The following is a 17167-nucleotide window of genomic DNA, read 5'->3' on the forward strand; positions in this document are numbered from 1 at the left end:
TGTCATCTCAGATGCAAATTTCTAATACATGACAGTAACGACAAAGTCTTTTCGAGATAGAGAGATGGGATGTATAGTGGATATTTAGCGACAGCAATAACAAGAACCAAAAAATACTAGATGAGGAAATATAAACTGCTCATCCGAATTAATACGTCAATTATGGCGATAAAAAATACTGCTGAAACACCTGTTGTTCATTCATGTTGCTTTTTTACTTTTCAGTAAAATTAGAACCGGCTTAAATAGATAACTGTAAGCGTCTACCCTACCTTCTCTAATCCGAATTTCGATTTACTACTGTGATTCAAATATTGCTCAAAAGCATATATCAAGGATGTGAATCACCGATCACATTCTTTTCTTTCTTCTTCTTCTTCTTCGATACAGTGATCTCCAAAGCATATTAGTAGAGTGAATTTCTTTTCTCGAGCGCCTATTACTTACCTCTCAAAATTAACCGAGATTTGAATTTTAAAATACATCTCTACATAAAGACAACTCTGAAAATTTAATTTCTAATCATTTTCGAAACAACGACACATAAAACCTTACAAGGAGTGGATACTGACAGAGGCAATGAGAGATTGGCAGGCTGAGAAACACGATATTGAACGTATACATCGCTGGATTCGAACAGATGTAATCCATAAGAAGCAGGCGAACAGTCCATGTATGCTTAAAACCGAGAAACGACAGTAATTGATAGTATCATTACTTATCCGACAATGAAATTAAATGACGGCAAAGAAATGTCTTCTTGTCTCATCTTGTTACTCGCAAATATTCTCTCGTCCAGAAGGGAATCTAACCTTATTACCCTCCTACTATCGACTTATGTTCATACTACACTGTAGCAACTGCATTTCCATCCATTATTTTCCAAATGTCATAATTGATTGGGTCTATAACTAGCTTGAAATATACGTTGGAAGCTGCTGTGAGGTATAGTGATAAAATAGCAGGTTATAGGCAACGAAACGATATTCATGAAACTGTATAATTGATTACATAGTAACCTCTCAATCAATTCTGGCCAATAGAATCCGATCCTGCCTCCAATCCGAACTTTCAGACTCGACAAGGAATCATACTTTGATCAACGACAGCATTAACCGCTATACCATTCTACACCCGACAGTAAGTTCGTAAAAGAACAACAAAACTATATCATACTCCCCTCTCATTTCTCTATTTCCCCATCCATATTTTTCTTGTCTACAGATAACCCTAAGTCGAGAGCGAGAATAGCCTTCGCATTTCATAATATTTCTCGCATTAAGAAATCAACTCCTGTCATAGTATTCGTTGCCTTTGTCCTTGTCTATTAAAGATATCAAAAGATAAAAGATGAGTGTAATATATATAATCTAACTTATAAAATATTATTATAATACTTTATACGGATTTTTCAACTCAAAACGTTTTTAAATCTGAAATTCACTTTCTGATTCTCTAATATAGTCTACTCTTTTTATATTTAATATTTTGATATTATATTAAGATTTAAAAGATTTAAAAGATTTAAAAGTTCAGATTATAAATATAAAATTCAAAAATTATTTTGAATTAGGAAATCTATATTAAGTTTTATGATTTCTTCTATTATTTATTATTAATTAATATTAAACAATTCTATTTATATTTCTAATTTTATTTTATGAAAAACAATTTGATATAAATATGAAATTATATTATATTAAAGAATTAGAAAGTGAATTTCAGATTCAAAAACCGTTTTAAATCGAAAAATCCGTATGAAGTATCATACATTATACTCATACCACTCGATCACTAGTAGTTAACTAGAAGATAGTAGAGAGAAGAAAGGGCGAGTTGATACTTTTTACCATATCTGCATTCTCTATCTTAACCGCGCTATGTGTATGTGAAAACCCCCTTCCTGTTTCATTCCCATCTCCTCTTTCTGGGTCCCAAAAACTACCCCTCTATACAGTATAAGAAGACAACCATCTCAATTCTGAACTCTCGTACAGCACATCACTAGCATTGTATATGTGGACTGTGATAGGAATGTCAACATCCTAACCCACATAGAACCATACGATCTCATCGCAAGTCCATCCTCAGAGCCCCATCGCAAGTAAACAATTCCATACTTTATATAGCCTAGAATCCATACATCAAACATCAAACATCCACCGGCAATAGTACTTTATAAGTGATAATGAACATCCCATCTTCAAGTCACCGACAAAAGAAGAAAATTGATAACAAAAATCTTCAACTTCCCAAGAAACTACCATCAAACTCCAAGCAAGTACAACACTGCATCCTAGTCCATCTATCAACCTTAATCCCTACGACAATTACTTCTTGCTTTCCCGACATATTTATCAATATCAACGGTGGCAGGTAGTTTAAAGATCATAAAAACAACAAACCTTGAACTGTTTATATAAACGAATAAAACCTCCCCCTCCTCTAGAACATCTAGCAATGAATTCATCATGACGTCATATCCACTCTAAAAAGAAATCAAAAATGAAAGCGAGGGAGGTATAATAAATCCGCAGAACCGGGAGCGTTATACAAATAGAAATGGAATAATAAATGAATCCTCTTTTATACCCCTCCCTAACCCCACCATATAATCCTTCTCTCCAATATAAATAGAAAGAACTTTCTATTATTGAGATGTCAAACACATTACAAAAAGCGATGAGGATGTGAAACAGGCCAGGGTTTCTGAGCATTTTGTTCGCAAAAAAAGGATGCATATATTATGAATGACTGTACTGGTTTTTACTTTCCGCCAATGCTTGAATTCAACTTAGATTTTATAGTAATTGAATATACTGTCGGGATGATAAATGATGAAATCGCAATCACATCTATACGATGACAATAATATCAAATTAGATGATAGACAATGAGAATACTCTCATCTCACCCCCTCCCCACCCCACAACCCCAGATACAGGAACTCAAAACCCAAATACATCAAATCTCAACACCATCCCATCATCATCCACACCGCACAGGCGCATTTGGACATGTTGTAAGTATGAAGAACCTTTGAAGATCGGAATCTCACAACAGATTTCAAGTTTTATATACTCGTACATACATACAAACCATATACCGACATGAATCACCCTCATACGCTATCTTCCTACCTACCAATCAGATCTCCAACCCATCACATGTTGTATACACAAGTGAATATACATCCACTCCCACTTCCCTCTCGTCTAATCCTCTCCTCCTTTTCTTCACCTCACCTCCTCTCACCCCAATATAAAACCCCTCCCCCTCCCACCTCAAAAAAAAAACATTCATCACCACATGCCAACTAGCCACCATATGTAAAACGACAAATATATTGAACCTCCTCACTAAAGAAATTCCACCTCACAACTACACTTCTACATAAGTTCTCCCAGAAGCGCTTTGAATTGTGGAGTTTGATAGTTTTGGTGTAGATAGATAGATATAGATATAGATAGATAGATAGACAGATGAATGAATAGCCAAATAAACCGGAACGATGTGATTGATGAGGGATTATCTTATTGATAATAACAATGATGCTAATGAAAAACAAGTAACAAAAATGAAGAACGACACCAATAAACAACACCACCACCACCACCCCTCCCCACCCCATCCCTCTTCCCTATCATCTCAAACCAACTCCCACCCTCCATCAAAATCCATCCATCCACCCTCAAAAAGCACCACAGAAAACTCTTCTCCTCTCCTCTCCTTGCATCCAACGATTGCTGCCTCAAACACTATCTACAGAAGAAAGCCCCTCGCAGATACAATGCTTTCATACCAACTATTTGCTTCCGTTTGTCTTTTCTTTTCCTTTCCTTTCCCTTTCTTTTCCTAGCTAGGTATAGCTTGTTCTTATTTTATTCTATTCACTTCCTCTCTACTATTCACCTATCTCATTCCATCACCTCCTTCTTTATGTACCCTTCCATATCTTATACCCCTCTCTCATACCCCTTTCTCATATATCCATACTCTTCCCCTCCCCCTCCCCCTCCTACTGCCCATCCCCCTCATACCTACCAACCCCCACCCCTTTATAATACTCATAATACTCATAATACTCTAACCATCTAACCCTCTAACCCTTTAACCCTCTAACCCTCTAACCCTCTAACCCTCTAACCCTCTAACCCTCTAACCCTCTAACCCTTTAATCTTTAATACCCTACCACCAACCATCCAACCATTCAACCATCTTTCCCACCCTCCAAATCATATTCCCATCCCACAAACTCACCATCTACTCCATCAAAACACAAATTATTTATTATCCCATCCCATTATTATCTCTATCACTCATATACTTATATACTCATATACTCATATACTCATATACTCATATACTCATATACTCATATACTCATATACTCTATACTCATACTCATATACTCATATACTCATATACTCATATACTCATATATTTATATACTTATATACTTATATATTCATATATTTATATATTTATATATTTATATATTTATATATTTATATATTTATATATTTATATATTTATATATGTATATATTTATATATTTATATTTATATATTTATATATTTATATATTTATATATTTATATTTATATATTTATATATTCATATATTCATACATTTATACATTTATACACTCACTATACACAAAACTAAAACTCACAATCACTACACTCATATTTAAAATTTAGAAAATGAATCTTCACCTCTACTTTACACCTATCATTCATTCCACACCTAACACACCCATCACACCCATCACTCCTCACTCATTCGCTCACCAGAAAAAATCCCATCTCAGAAATCATCTTATAAAATATCATTTCAAATTCATCCATTCATTCTCATTTTCATATATATCCATCCATCCATGCACGCATGCATGCATGCTTGCGTGCATGCAAAGTATCCATCCATCATCATTCTCGCCAGCGAGCTCTTAACAAGCTCCCCAAAATGTAGAGAAGAGACTGGTCTATCTAGACTAATAAACGTCCATGTAAAAATAGACTACGAACTGAGGGAAGAATATCCTGCCCCCCTTCCCCGCCAACCCTACCGTAGTGAAGAAGTATAGAAGAAGAAAAAAAGGGAAGAAAAAAGAAGTATATCCACCACCTAATTCTCCAAATCTACACCAAATGCATCAATCATATATCTCACCAACATTATTCCACACAAATTCCCAACCAACATCTCTCCCCAAGAATTATTATCCCAATTTAATAAGACTCCATATCAAATTCGCTTCTCTCAAATATTCAACCAGATCGTAGTGTCCTAGCCAATTGCGCAATTATTCAATAATTGGATCTTCACCAAGGACCCCTGCCGATGCAACACCATCCTCTTTCTTTTGAGCTCCTGCGCCACCAAAAGCCCACCCCATCCAACTAGCTCTCTTAGCTTTCGTTTTATCCTCTTCTTCTTTATCCTGAACCAATTGCAATGGCTTTGGTTTATTACCCGCAAATTTTCTCGCCTCTTTGCGTGGAGGGCTATTAGTACTGGGCGGTGTACTGACCTCACCGCTATCTCCGCTTATACTACTAGTTTCGCTCTTGAGACCCGGGAAATTACCCGTTGTGGGTACTTGACCTAAGGAGGGATGGCGAGAAGTGGGTTTACCGGCCATGGGACCAGTCCCGAAAAAGGTTTGCGAGTGTCGAGGAGTTTGAGGTCCATGGAGGGGTGGTGAGGTTTGGCCGCCTCTATACATTTGATTAACAATTGATGCTCCACCGCCGGTATACTGTTCTGATTTAGGACGAACTCCTTGTCGAACACTTGATGAACGGCCAACTCCGAATGGTATACTAGGTGCTGTTTCGGGATCTTGATTGAGAGTTCCATGGCTCATTGGCATAACAGATTGAGGCCTTGGTTTGCGACTTCCCATAGCTACAGTCTTTGCACGTTGAAGAATAGATGCGCCACTAGCTTGTTCTTTTGGTGGAGGTGGTGGAAGATCTTTATCCTTATTAACAGGACCCTTAGCATCTCCAGATTTGAAATCCGAATCAAGAATTGCTTCAAAATCTTGGTGTTGTAGTAGTCGTTCAATAATTTTGTTGATGTATAATGTCAAAGCTTTATTCGAATCCTTGGCAGATTTCAATTCGGCTTCGAGGCGACGGTGTTGATCATTTTCGCCTTCATTGTCGTTAAGTTCGGAAAGTTCATCTGCGAGAGAAGCTCCTGGTGATCGTCCCTCCAAAGCATTCAGCGCATCGGCGTTGGAAGATGAACCCATGTATTCAAAATGATCCTTTGAGAAGTCGCCGTTCAACGTCTTTTCTTGTAAAAGTAATTGGAAACTCTCATTATCTTCCATCAATCTTGCATTTGTCATACGTGCTTCCAAGAGTAATTTTTCGACCTCTTGCATTCTTCCACCTCCCATATTCTCGGATTCTACCAATTTGATTTGAGCTTCTGCCAATTCTAACCGCAAGGATTCAATAAGTCTGTCTTTTTGAAGAAGTAATTTGGAATTGTTGCGAGAATCGCTGCGATTTAACCCGGATGGAGGAGCGAATTGGCCATTTTCGATATTTGGGGAGGAATTATTTGCTTCATAATGTTAGCATAATGGATTGTCCAATAAAATGTCTGGCAACTTACAACGTCGAGACAATCGAGATTCTTCATCTGACGAGGATCTTTGCGATAGAGAATCCTTTAATCGCTGAATGATTGTCTGCATTTCCTCCTCTCGATTTGCCATTTCTTCCCTCTCCTTTGTCATGGAACTTCTCTCGGCTTCATAGATTGATTCCATCTCCCTCTTCTGTCGAAGAGCATCTCTCTTTTCATTTTGTAAAGTTTCTAATTTCTCTTCGTTCTCATGTAGACGATCCTCCAACTTCCCTTGATCCTGTAGGGCTTCATCTAATCTTGACTGGAGAACTTGAGCTTGCTTTTGGAACTGCTCAGATATGGTTTCTGTTTTACGAAGTCTCTCCTTCAAATCATCCAAAAGAGCAATATTCTCAGCCCTTGCGTCATCGTCCGCAACAGATGGTACACTGTTTGAACTCAGATTGGATGTACTCGCGCCCGGTCGTTGCATGGCAGCTCGTGCGGATAATGGGGTACCACTGCGTATTGAACGACTTCGTGCGTGTGTTCCGTTTGTAGTAGGGGAAGAATCTTTTGTTGGTGAACGTGTTGCAGTTCTGCTCGGAATACCGGTACTTGAAGTATCTGATGACGTTCTGCGACCAGCTCCTAAAGATACTGGGGGTTTCTTTGTAGCTGTTGACATTGTGACTGTGGTGTATCCTGAATGAGGGTATTAAGCAAATAACGAAACCGTGCTTTCGTAATAAATAATTGATTTGAAACGTATGCTCGTTAAAGGGTAATGGAGAGAGTGTAGCAAGATAGCAGTGAAATATTCAATAATCTTAAGGATTAAGGGTTATTTGTTGTGTTGCATGAATGTGAAGTGTTTGAATAGATTTGGATCGTTACTGAGTGAGCTATTCTTGGAGATTTCGTAGGACTAGGTTTGTGATTGTTGTGGTTGTATGGTTGTATGGTTGTATGGGTGTATGGGTGTATGGGTTGCAGGTGTATGGTTGTATGGTTGTTGGGTCAGATTCAAGGGTGGCTCAGTCTCTCTGTTCCTCCGTTGATGTATATGCCGCTTCCGTTCACTCTGTGGATATGGAGGCTTTGGATGGAGACTTTGGATGAAGGCTTTGTTTATTGTTGTCGCAGCCGTTGGCAAAGATGCGTGAATGAAACGACAGTATATGAGGTAAAATTTAAGATTTGCGATCAAGTAGATGTTTGACTTGTGATTCAGGTGAATTTACATACAGTAAGAATGCGGTATGGTATGGCAAAGGCAAGGCAAGGTCAGGTAAGATGCGGTGCGATAAGATTTCGTTATGTATCTTGTTCAACATATACCGTATGTGGTAACCGCCCTAATGTACATGTGTGAACGGTTGATGCGGTTGAAAACAAAAAAAGACTGGGTAACGGGATGGTATCGTTGGACAGCAAGGAACGACGAGCACCATGGGCTTGCATTGATTTTCTGATCAGGAGATACAAATGAAGGAAGGGTACGATGTAGACTCGTCGGTAGCTCAGCTGTAGGTGAAGGGTGGGTGCGATGGAGTGAAGGGTGTGAATCGTGTGATGGAGTGAAGTATGGAAGTGAAGGATGATATGATTCCAAGGATGATGGACTTTACGACAAAGTATCTACCTAGGAAAGGGAGGGAAGTAGTTGTTCTTTTCTATACGTGTTCAAAAACCCCTTGTCATGGAGGATGGAGGATGGATGATTTTGAGGATATTGTGATTATTATAATTATTATGATGATTGTTATTATGATTATCATTACTATTACTATTATATTATATTATATTACTATTATCATTTGTATTGTATAATGGTTGATTGTCTGTTGTTTTCAAAGTCCCAGCTAATTCTTCCCCCCAACTCCTATATCTTCTTTAATCTATAAAACTCTGGCTGCGATATTCATTACTGTACCTGGATACGGTCTGGATTTCTCCATCACTAGCAAATCACTGGCTGTTCTCAAATTTCCATCTCTTGTTATCCATACAATCCCGCACAATGGACCATGCGTTTTCATCGCTGCATGATCTTAAATCTCCGCTCTTTCACCGTTTTCATCTTCATAAGGAAATGATACCGACCTAGTAGGACTAGTATTGATTCACTTGCCAGGAACTTCTTTCGAACAAACGCTCTCATGTACAGAGGACCTCGGTAGAGAGGGCGCTTGATTGACTTCAACTGTTTTTCATGAAAATTTCATTGTTGATATCATGAAAAGTTCATGGTTAATGTTGATGGTGGTGGTGATGTAGCATGCTTGATCAAGGGTTATCCTCATATGTGAATGACCTGGCTCGAGCCCGGGTAAATGTTGTTGATGTTGTTGATCTTGTTGATATTGACATGATCTCGAATATGGGGAATCCGGAAATCTGGGATTATCACCTCTCGCTGTCCAGTTTGTATCTGAGTAAACCATATCGACGAAACAATGCAGGGCCATCCTTATATTTGACGTCTCCGTAGCTACCAAAGTCTAGATGACAAGAACTTTCTCCTGTATCATGTAAATGGATCCCTCCCCTACCTACTTAATCCAAGTCAGGTGATACAGTCATTCATCAAGGTCACGCTTTCTCCCCCATACGTCTAGTCCATTTCTAACCTAGCGCAATTGTTCTTAGCGTCCCACACTTTGAAAATATTCAGAACTTTTCGAACTTTTCGAAATTTGCTCGACAACCTCAACGACAACACCAAACTTTCAAATCCAATACAGCCGGAGCGCATTATCCAATTTCAAAACCGCAGAGATGGCACCAACAACTAAGAAGGCTAAGAAGACCGCCGACTCCATCAACAGTCGTTTGGCTCTTGTCATGAAGTCCGGAAAGGGTATGCAAAAAATGGGTTCCAATCGAAATACAATTCAACAAAATACTAATGATTATCTTCTACAGTCACTCTCGGATACAAGTCTACTCTCAAGCAACTCCGATCTGGAAAGGCCAAGCTCGTCATCATTGCCGGAAACACCCCTCCTCTCCGCAAGTCTGAGCTCGAGTACTACTCCATGTTGTCCAAGACTCAAGTTCACCACTTCTCCGGTAACAACGTACGTACATATACATTTCATTTGTCAAAATATCCGTCTATCGATCAGGCCTGAGATCAGGTCTGGGAGGACATTACCCAGCGATAAAGTCTCTCTAGACTTTGGAGGGTATTCAGTTGCTTACTATTTTATTTCTTATAGATTGAGCTCGGTACTGCTTGCGGTAAGCTCTTCAGATGTTCCACCATGGCTGTTTTGGATGCTGGTGATTCCGATATTCTCTCTAGCCAAGCTGCATAGATTAGAAATATCAATCATTAGCATTGGTTGTTGAGGTGGAGAAATTCTAGATGAAGGAACAAGATCAGTCATGATTGATTAATCTTTGACATGTATCAGTATGCAAATCTTGCATAGCTTTATAGCATCACAAAATGATATACCTTGATTCTAGGAAATTGTTTCTACTCTTTTATCTATTGAATGATGGTTCTATATTGTCTGTGTTGACATGCGTGTAACCCGATTCATGTTCATGTTCAGAGTGACTCACACCGGTTCATCGATATTGAAGGATTTCATTTTGAGCTCCGGACTTGATCAAAAGCCGGACCCCGTATACTTAGAAATCTTGATGCTGACAATTAATGACAACATTTATAATATATAAAGCCCAAGCAATTCCGTTGTGAGACATGATGATACCTTCCATTTCCATTTGAAATCGACTTGATTTCAAATAGAAAATTGCCACTATTCCCATCTCCGGAACTCCAGTTACCTCATTTGGCAAATTATCAAGTTTGCCCTAAAGATATTCTCGCTTATATTTCCACAAACGCGCTAGCGCACCTTTGCTGAGCAATCAATCCAACTTTCAAAGTTCCCTTTTGAATCCCCCGATCCCCTTGAACAAACCCATCGACACCAACACCAAAAGACCCTCTAGAAATCATTCAAGATGGCCCGTCGCCCAGCGAGATGTTACAGATACTGTAAGAACAAGGTGTGTAAATCTCATTTTCCGCCAGCAAATTATCATCGAACTGTGCGAAGTGGATTTGAAGGATTTCCGACCATTCGATCGACCGCTTTTTCGCATCAACGATCACAAATGTATCGAAATGGCGCCAAATTCACGATCGCAGAATCACAATAAATAGAAGGAGCCAATACTGATGAAATTTAATTTTATAGCCTTACCCAAAGTCCCGTTTCAACCGTGGTGTTCCCGACCCAAAGATTCGTATCTTCGATCTCGGTCGTAAGAAGGCAAATGTCGACGAGTTCCCTCTCTGCATTCACTTGGTCTCCAACGAGTATGAACAATTGAGTTCCGAGGCTTTGGAAGCCGCCCGTATTTGCGCCAACAAGTGAGTTTAACCCGAATCAATGACGTCGAGCGAAGGAATTTGGTCAAAGTGGAGATGGAACAAAAAAGAGGATATTGGGAAGATCAAGTGGAATTATCGAGATGGATGTTAACAACATACTCAACAGGTACATGGTTAAGTCCGCAGGAAAGGAATCTTTCCATCTCCGTGTCCGTGCTCACCCATACCACGTCGTCCGTATCAACAAGATGTTGTCTTGTGCTGGTGCCGATAGATTGCAAACTGGTATGCGTGGTGCTTGGGGTAAGCCAAACGGAACTGTCGCCCGTGTCAACATTGGTCAAATCATCTTGTCCATCAGAACTCGTGACTCTTGTAAGTTTATATTCACGATCTTTCATATGCACAGTCATCTAACAAATTTTCAGTCCGCCCCAACGCTCTCGAGGCCCTCCGCAGATCCCAATACAAGTTCCCAGGTCGCCAAAAGATCATTGTTTCCAAGAACTGGGGTTTCACTCCTCTCCGTCGTGAGGAATATATGGAGAAGAAGCAAAGTGGAAAGGTTTTGGTCGATGGTGCATATGTTCAATTCTTGTCCAACCACGGCAAGTTGGCCGATAACATCAGACGTTTCCCAGCTGCTTTCGAGACTGAGGCATAAATCGAGTTGTTGATATCAAAGGGAATTTCGGGGTATGATCAGAAAGGCGTACATTTGCAATGGCTGGATTAGCATGGTGTCACATAAAGTGGCAGACACAAATCCTAATCATTGTACCTAAGGAATTGATTCTACGACTTTCAAAAACTCATCATGTTATTTTCCATGTCTGACTAGTTGGTGATGTGACTATCTGTGATACTGACATGAAGATTATTCTTTTTTTGTGATGTCCAACATTAAGGGTCGAGTAAGGGACGACAATCAAAGGTTCGTGTCAGCTCACAACTCAGCAGCCAAGACGAGAGAAGTGGTATATCGGGCCGCTTGAAATGAAACCAAAAACTAACAATGCAATATGACAATCACGACAATCATGACAACATTACCGAGTCTTCTTGCCTCTTCTAAGTTTTATTAGATCAGCAAGTCGTGGCAATGGGAGTTGATTCTTCCGGATCTTTCCATCCAACAAAATCTTACGCCTTACAGACCATTCCCTTCATAATCTAGCCTCTCATCTCAAACGCTCTCACACCGAAATGATTGGCTGGCATGACTGCGGCTGTACCATTGTGGTATACTATTTTGAGAGATTTTCTTTGCTTATCGCGGCTGGGTTGATAGTTGATAGATGATGGCTGATGGCGGATGGATTAGGTTGATGATGATGCATATCCAACTGTGCGAGAGGGATGGGAAGAAAGTTTAGAAGGGGAAGGGATGATAAGACACAAGGACGGTACGAGTACGGGAGATGGCGGGAGAATCTGATTGCGTGGGATGATGTGATGAATGATGAATGATGGATAATGAACTTAGATACATATCTATGCATAGAGTACATATGATTAGGTTATCTAATTAATTTCAATGAAACAGAGTCAAGGGAAAATTCAGAAATGTAGGTAGATATTAGACAATCAGTTCATTACTCGCCAGTATCAGCTAAGACAACTTTTACTCAACAATTTTTGATTATACTACGATAAATACTCCTCTAACATTTTCTTTCTTCTTTCCTCTCATCTACCTCGTAGACGAACCCATATTCCTTCTTCTTTCTTTTCACACAATCCCATTATTCTAATCATTCCTTTTCCTTTTCCTTTCATCTGTCAGTGATCACCTCTACCACCTCTATCATCGCTTTGATCTGAGACATTGATATCCAAACCCCACTGAGCCCACCTCGTCCGCCATTCCTTATCCAAAAACAAGTCTTATCCACCCGTCCACGTGTATGCGTGCTGTACTTATCCATTTAGTTCAGTCACGCCAGTGGGTTTAGCCGTTGATCTCGCACTAGCAGACACGACTCGTTTGTACGTATTGTCGAGTACGTGCAATTGATATTTATTGATTTATTGGTACCACATCTTGAGGAGTGAAGTTTTTGTTATTCTGTTTATTGGTTCTGGATTGTTATTCTGTTCAAGTTTGATTCATCAAAGGACATGCCTAATAGAGACGCGGGGGATTACTAGAACTATAACCTCATTGTCCAGAGAGCGCCGTGGAATTTGCCTGTCGAATCCCGAGTCGAGAATCCAGAGAGAGATTCTAGAGATACTTATACGTCAAAACGATACGTCAAGACCTGAGTCTATAAAGTCGCCTTATCCAACTAGAGTATCTGATACACTAGACTCTTCTGTCGTCGTACAATCTTATTCTCGATCAATATCATACGAGACTCGAACCCCTCTATTGACGAAGTCATACTACTAAACACGAAACATTCAAACAGTCTCATTAATAGCCTATTCTCACCTCGATATCATTACAACCTACTGCGATTGTTTCAATTCCATTACGAAGATACGACAAACGAGATCGCAAACGAGATTTTAGACTAACATCTTATTGGTATTTATTTACATCTGTACAACATACCAAAGATGGCTTTTAGACAACCTACACATCATGCCCCTCGAACATTTACGCAACCGAACCAAGATGCGAATTCGCAGACGCGAAGTCAACAAAATGCACAAGAGAGAGATGGGCGTTTAGAAGCAAGTCAAGAATGGGTGTTATTTTCACCGGCTGCGCCAAGTTTTACAGAGGGTACCTATACAGCTAGTACAGGGAGGACGAGAGGAACGCGCACAGCTGGCCATTCAAGAATTAGTGATTTTGGAAGTTTAGAAACTGCGGCGAGAAGTTATGGAATTTACGATGATCATGACGTAGATGAGGATGTGGATGCGCAAACAGAGGATGATAATGAGGATGCTGAATTGGATTCCCTGGATAGTCATTTACATGAGTTTCGGACGGATCCAAGTGTTTATGGGAATAGGGAAGATGAGGAGGGACCTGTTTTACCGAAGCACGATGGACTTGGGAGTTTTAGGGTAGATGGGATTGGCGAGGATGTTCAACAACATTTATATGCATTCGAGCAGTACAATCCGAGAAGAGTAAAGAGGAGGAGAGAAAGTTTGGAAATTGGAGAAATGGCTTTGGAGAGTGAGAAAGCAGCGGAAATGGAAAGGACAAGGAGGATTGAAATTTGGAGGCTGGAACAGAGTCGAGCTTTGGTGGATGAAATACAACGGGAGACTAGAAGGAGGAAACAATCTATGTCTAGTGAAAAGAGGAGTACTGTTGTTGAAGATAAGGAACAAGAGGATTTGGTTACATTGAACAATGTCGAAGCAGAACCTGCCCCAGCGATTACACGCGAAAATGATAGTTTATGGAACAGACTCACTCGAAGAGTTATACGAGATCTAATGGGTATCGATGATGATCTCCTTTCAATCATCTTTGGCGAATCTCTACCGATAGAAGAAGAACTATCAAAAGGATCAGGAAGAGCCATACCTATTCCCGCCACGGTTACACAACCTGACAAGAGTTCATGGGAATATAGACTCCTTGAACGAATAGCTCGCGAATTGGGCCTGTTGGTTAATCAGCTCTCAGATCATCCTGGTGCTTTTACGACATATCTCCAATCTCAGCAGACACCTCTTCCTTATGCAGGTTTACCCGTCATTCCAGAATCAGCATCTAGTAGCAATTCAAATGTGGCTACGGGCATTCCTCTACCGGATCTGGAACTAGAACAAGAGCAAGAAGAACATCTCGCCTCAACTCTAAATACCGACCACGATCTAGAATTCCATCCTACAATTCCTCAACCAATATCGATCCCAAACCAAAGTAAAGCAGAAGAATTGGAGGATTCAACACCAAGACAATCATATAGTGCTCCTATTACAAGAGAAGAATGGGAGAGAGATTTGGATATTAAAATGGTCTTTCGTTACTTGAAAAGTAGATTTACGAGTCGAAGCGATAATGTACCGGCTCCAACTGCTTCGAGTTCTGGTTCAGTATTATCGAAAAGTACAAGAGAAAACTTGGCTGTGGAGAATACACCAGATTCATTAGCGAGAGTGGCGAGAGTTAGGGCTCATCATCCGCTTGTTAATCTCAAGGCGAATAATGGAGGAGTGAGAAAGAGAGGGGCTGTGGGAAGAAGAGGATCAAGTGAGAGTGGAGTAGGTCTAGGGTTAGGTGGATTGGGGAAAGGAATGGGATTGGGAAGTGGAGGGGTACCGATTGGTGGAACACTTAAGAGTTTGAGAATTGGAAGTGGAAGTTCGAGACATTATTGGGATATTGGAGGGAGTTTGGGAGGAAGTAGTACGAGGGGAAGTGTGGTTGTAGGAGGAGTTGGTGGCCCTGGAATGGGTGCTTGGGGAGAAGTTTGATGTGAAGGAGTGAGAGGGGATAAAGTCATGATTTGATTTGATAATTTGGATGGTGGTGATGAGTTAAATAAGCTGGATGGAATTTTATACACGAAGATATGAACGAGCAAGCATGCATGCATGGATAAACGGAGCATTTTTGGGGTTGGACTTAATGAGCATATTATATCATCATATCATATCATAAATATACATAGCGGGAATATTGGGTATCTAGTTTTGAAATTTTGGAGAGGAGCATTTAATGGGATTCTTCTTATTGGGAAATTCGAAAGGGGTTGGGGTTGGGTTTAGATATTGATCATCTTATCTCTGCATTTAAATATAAATATGAATTTGAATGTGAATTTGAATTTGAGTATGAATATTATCATTGTCATTGTCATTGTTATTGTGTTGGGCTGGGTTGAATTTAATGAATGTAGATGGATTGGTTTTGAGGATTGGTTTTGAGGATTGATTTTGAGGATTGGTTTTGAGGATTAGAGTGGGGTTGGGAGGTTGTGGGATTGTAAGATTGTGGGGTTGTGAGTGAGTGAGTGAGTGAGTGAGTGAGTGAATAAGTGAGTGAGTAAGTGAATGAGATTGTGTATGAGTGAGGATGAGTGGATGAAAAGGGGGATAGAGTGGATAAGAAGGGGATAGAATGAATAAGAAGGAGGATGGAGTGATAGAGTGATAGAGGGAGTGATGGAGTGATAGAGGAATAGAGGGATAGAGTGATGGAGTGATGGAGGGATGGAGGGATGGAGGGATGGAGGGATGGAGGGATGGAGGGATAGAGGGATAGAGGGATAGAGGGATAGAGGGATAGAGGGATAGAGGGATAGAGGGATAGAGGGATAGAGGGATAGAGGGAAGGGGAGGAGGGCTTGATGATGATTATAAAATCCTGGAAGAAAGTGTTATTGAATTTTATAATTTTATTTGATGATTATTGTTATTTGTTTTTGTGGGTTGGGAGGGAGGTGATGTTTAGATAGTTGGGTAGTTGGATAGGTAGTTGGAAAGTTGGTAGTGATGGAATGGAAGGGAAGGGATGGGATGGGAAGGGAATAGGGGAATGGAGATATACTGAATTGCGATATAATGTAGTGAGATAAAAGGGGAATGAAATTCTAGTATTTATAATTGTAATAGTGATTGAGGTTCTGAGCAAATCTATATAGGTTTTCTAGGGGGGCTCGGGGGCTGGGATTGAGGAGAAGAAGAGGTGTTTTATAGGGGAAGGGGAGGGGGAAGGGGAAGCGAGAGAGAAATGGTGGGGATGAGGTGGGGGTGAGGGGTGGGGGGTGGGAAGAAGATGATAGGGTGGAAAGGTGGAAAGGAGGGAAGACTTAGAGTTAGAAACTTGAGATTTTATTCTTTTCTGTTTAAAATTTTAAGACTGTTGATTTGGGTTTTTGAAAAGAGAATGGGAAGGAGAATTGCAGTGAGGATAACGATGTTAATAGAATGTGTGATAAGTATAATGAGAAATGATAGCAAATGAAAGAGAATGATAAAGATACATATGTGTTTTGGCAGCGGGTAGACTGTTCGAGTTTGTTTGGTGGGAGGGAGAGATTGAGATTGTGGGAAGAGTTATTCAGTTGTTTGTGTAATGGAATCTGGGATTGCGGAATTGGTGTTTGGGTCATTGAGATTGTTGGGTGGTTTTGTGGTTGGTTGGTTGGTTGCTTTTGGTTTTCGTATTATGTGATGGATAAGGGGTTAGGAGTGGTAAAGGGAAAGGGGGGTTTGTAGAGGAGAGTTAAGACTTGAGAAGGGAGATTTGGGTTAGTTTGGGTTAGTGATGGGGGTTGGGGTTGGGAGGTTAAGTGAATG

The 17167-nt window shown here is 40.1% G+C and overlaps 4 protein-coding genes across 4 annotated transcripts; 3 read left to right on the plus strand and 1 right to left on the minus strand.

The window, feature by feature from the left end:
* Nucleotides 1-5308: 5308 nt before the first annotated feature.
* Nucleotides 5309-7279, minus strand: EAE98_008826 (uncharacterized protein; the record flags this gene model as incomplete). Its single annotated transcript, XM_038956449.1, has 2 exons — nucleotides 5309-6585; nucleotides 6637-7279. The coding sequence occupies 2 exons, from the start codon at nucleotides 7277-7279 to the stop codon at nucleotides 5309-5311; spliced, it is 1920 nt and encodes a 639-aa protein (XP_038807161.1).
* Nucleotides 7280-9372: 2093 nt separating this feature from the next.
* On the plus strand, nucleotides 9373-9914 carry EAE98_008827 (uncharacterized protein; the record flags this gene model as incomplete). Its single annotated transcript, XM_038956450.1, has 3 exons — nucleotides 9373-9454; nucleotides 9520-9674; nucleotides 9816-9914. 3 exons carry the CDS (start codon nucleotides 9373-9375, stop codon nucleotides 9912-9914), a joined length of 336 nt encoding a protein of 111 aa, XP_038807162.1.
* A 386-nt stretch (nucleotides 9915-10300) lies between these two features.
* EAE98_008828 (uncharacterized protein) lies at nucleotides 10301-11797 on the plus strand. Its single transcript, XM_038956451.1, has 4 exons — nucleotides 10301-10620; nucleotides 10812-10987; nucleotides 11115-11323; nucleotides 11377-11797. The coding sequence occupies exons 1-4, from the start codon at nucleotides 10576-10578 to the stop codon at nucleotides 11610-11612; spliced, it is 666 nt and encodes a 221-aa protein (XP_038807163.1). The 5' UTR covers nucleotides 10301-10575; the 3' UTR covers nucleotides 11613-11797.
* Nucleotides 11798-13513: 1716 nt separating this feature from the next.
* On the plus strand, nucleotides 13514-15340 carry EAE98_008829 (uncharacterized protein; the record flags this gene model as incomplete). Its single annotated transcript, XM_038956452.1, has 1 exon — nucleotides 13514-15340. One exon carries the CDS (start codon nucleotides 13514-13516, stop codon nucleotides 15338-15340), a length of 1827 nt encoding a protein of 608 aa, XP_038807164.1.
* Nucleotides 15341-17167: the final 1827 nt, after the last annotated feature.

The sequence above is a fragment of the Botrytis deweyae genome (genome assembly GCF_014898535.1).
Source record: "Botrytis deweyae strain B1 chromosome Unknown BDEW_024, whole genome shotgun sequence".
Lineage (NCBI taxonomy): Eukaryota > Fungi > Ascomycota > Leotiomycetes > Helotiales > Sclerotiniaceae > Botrytis > Botrytis deweyae.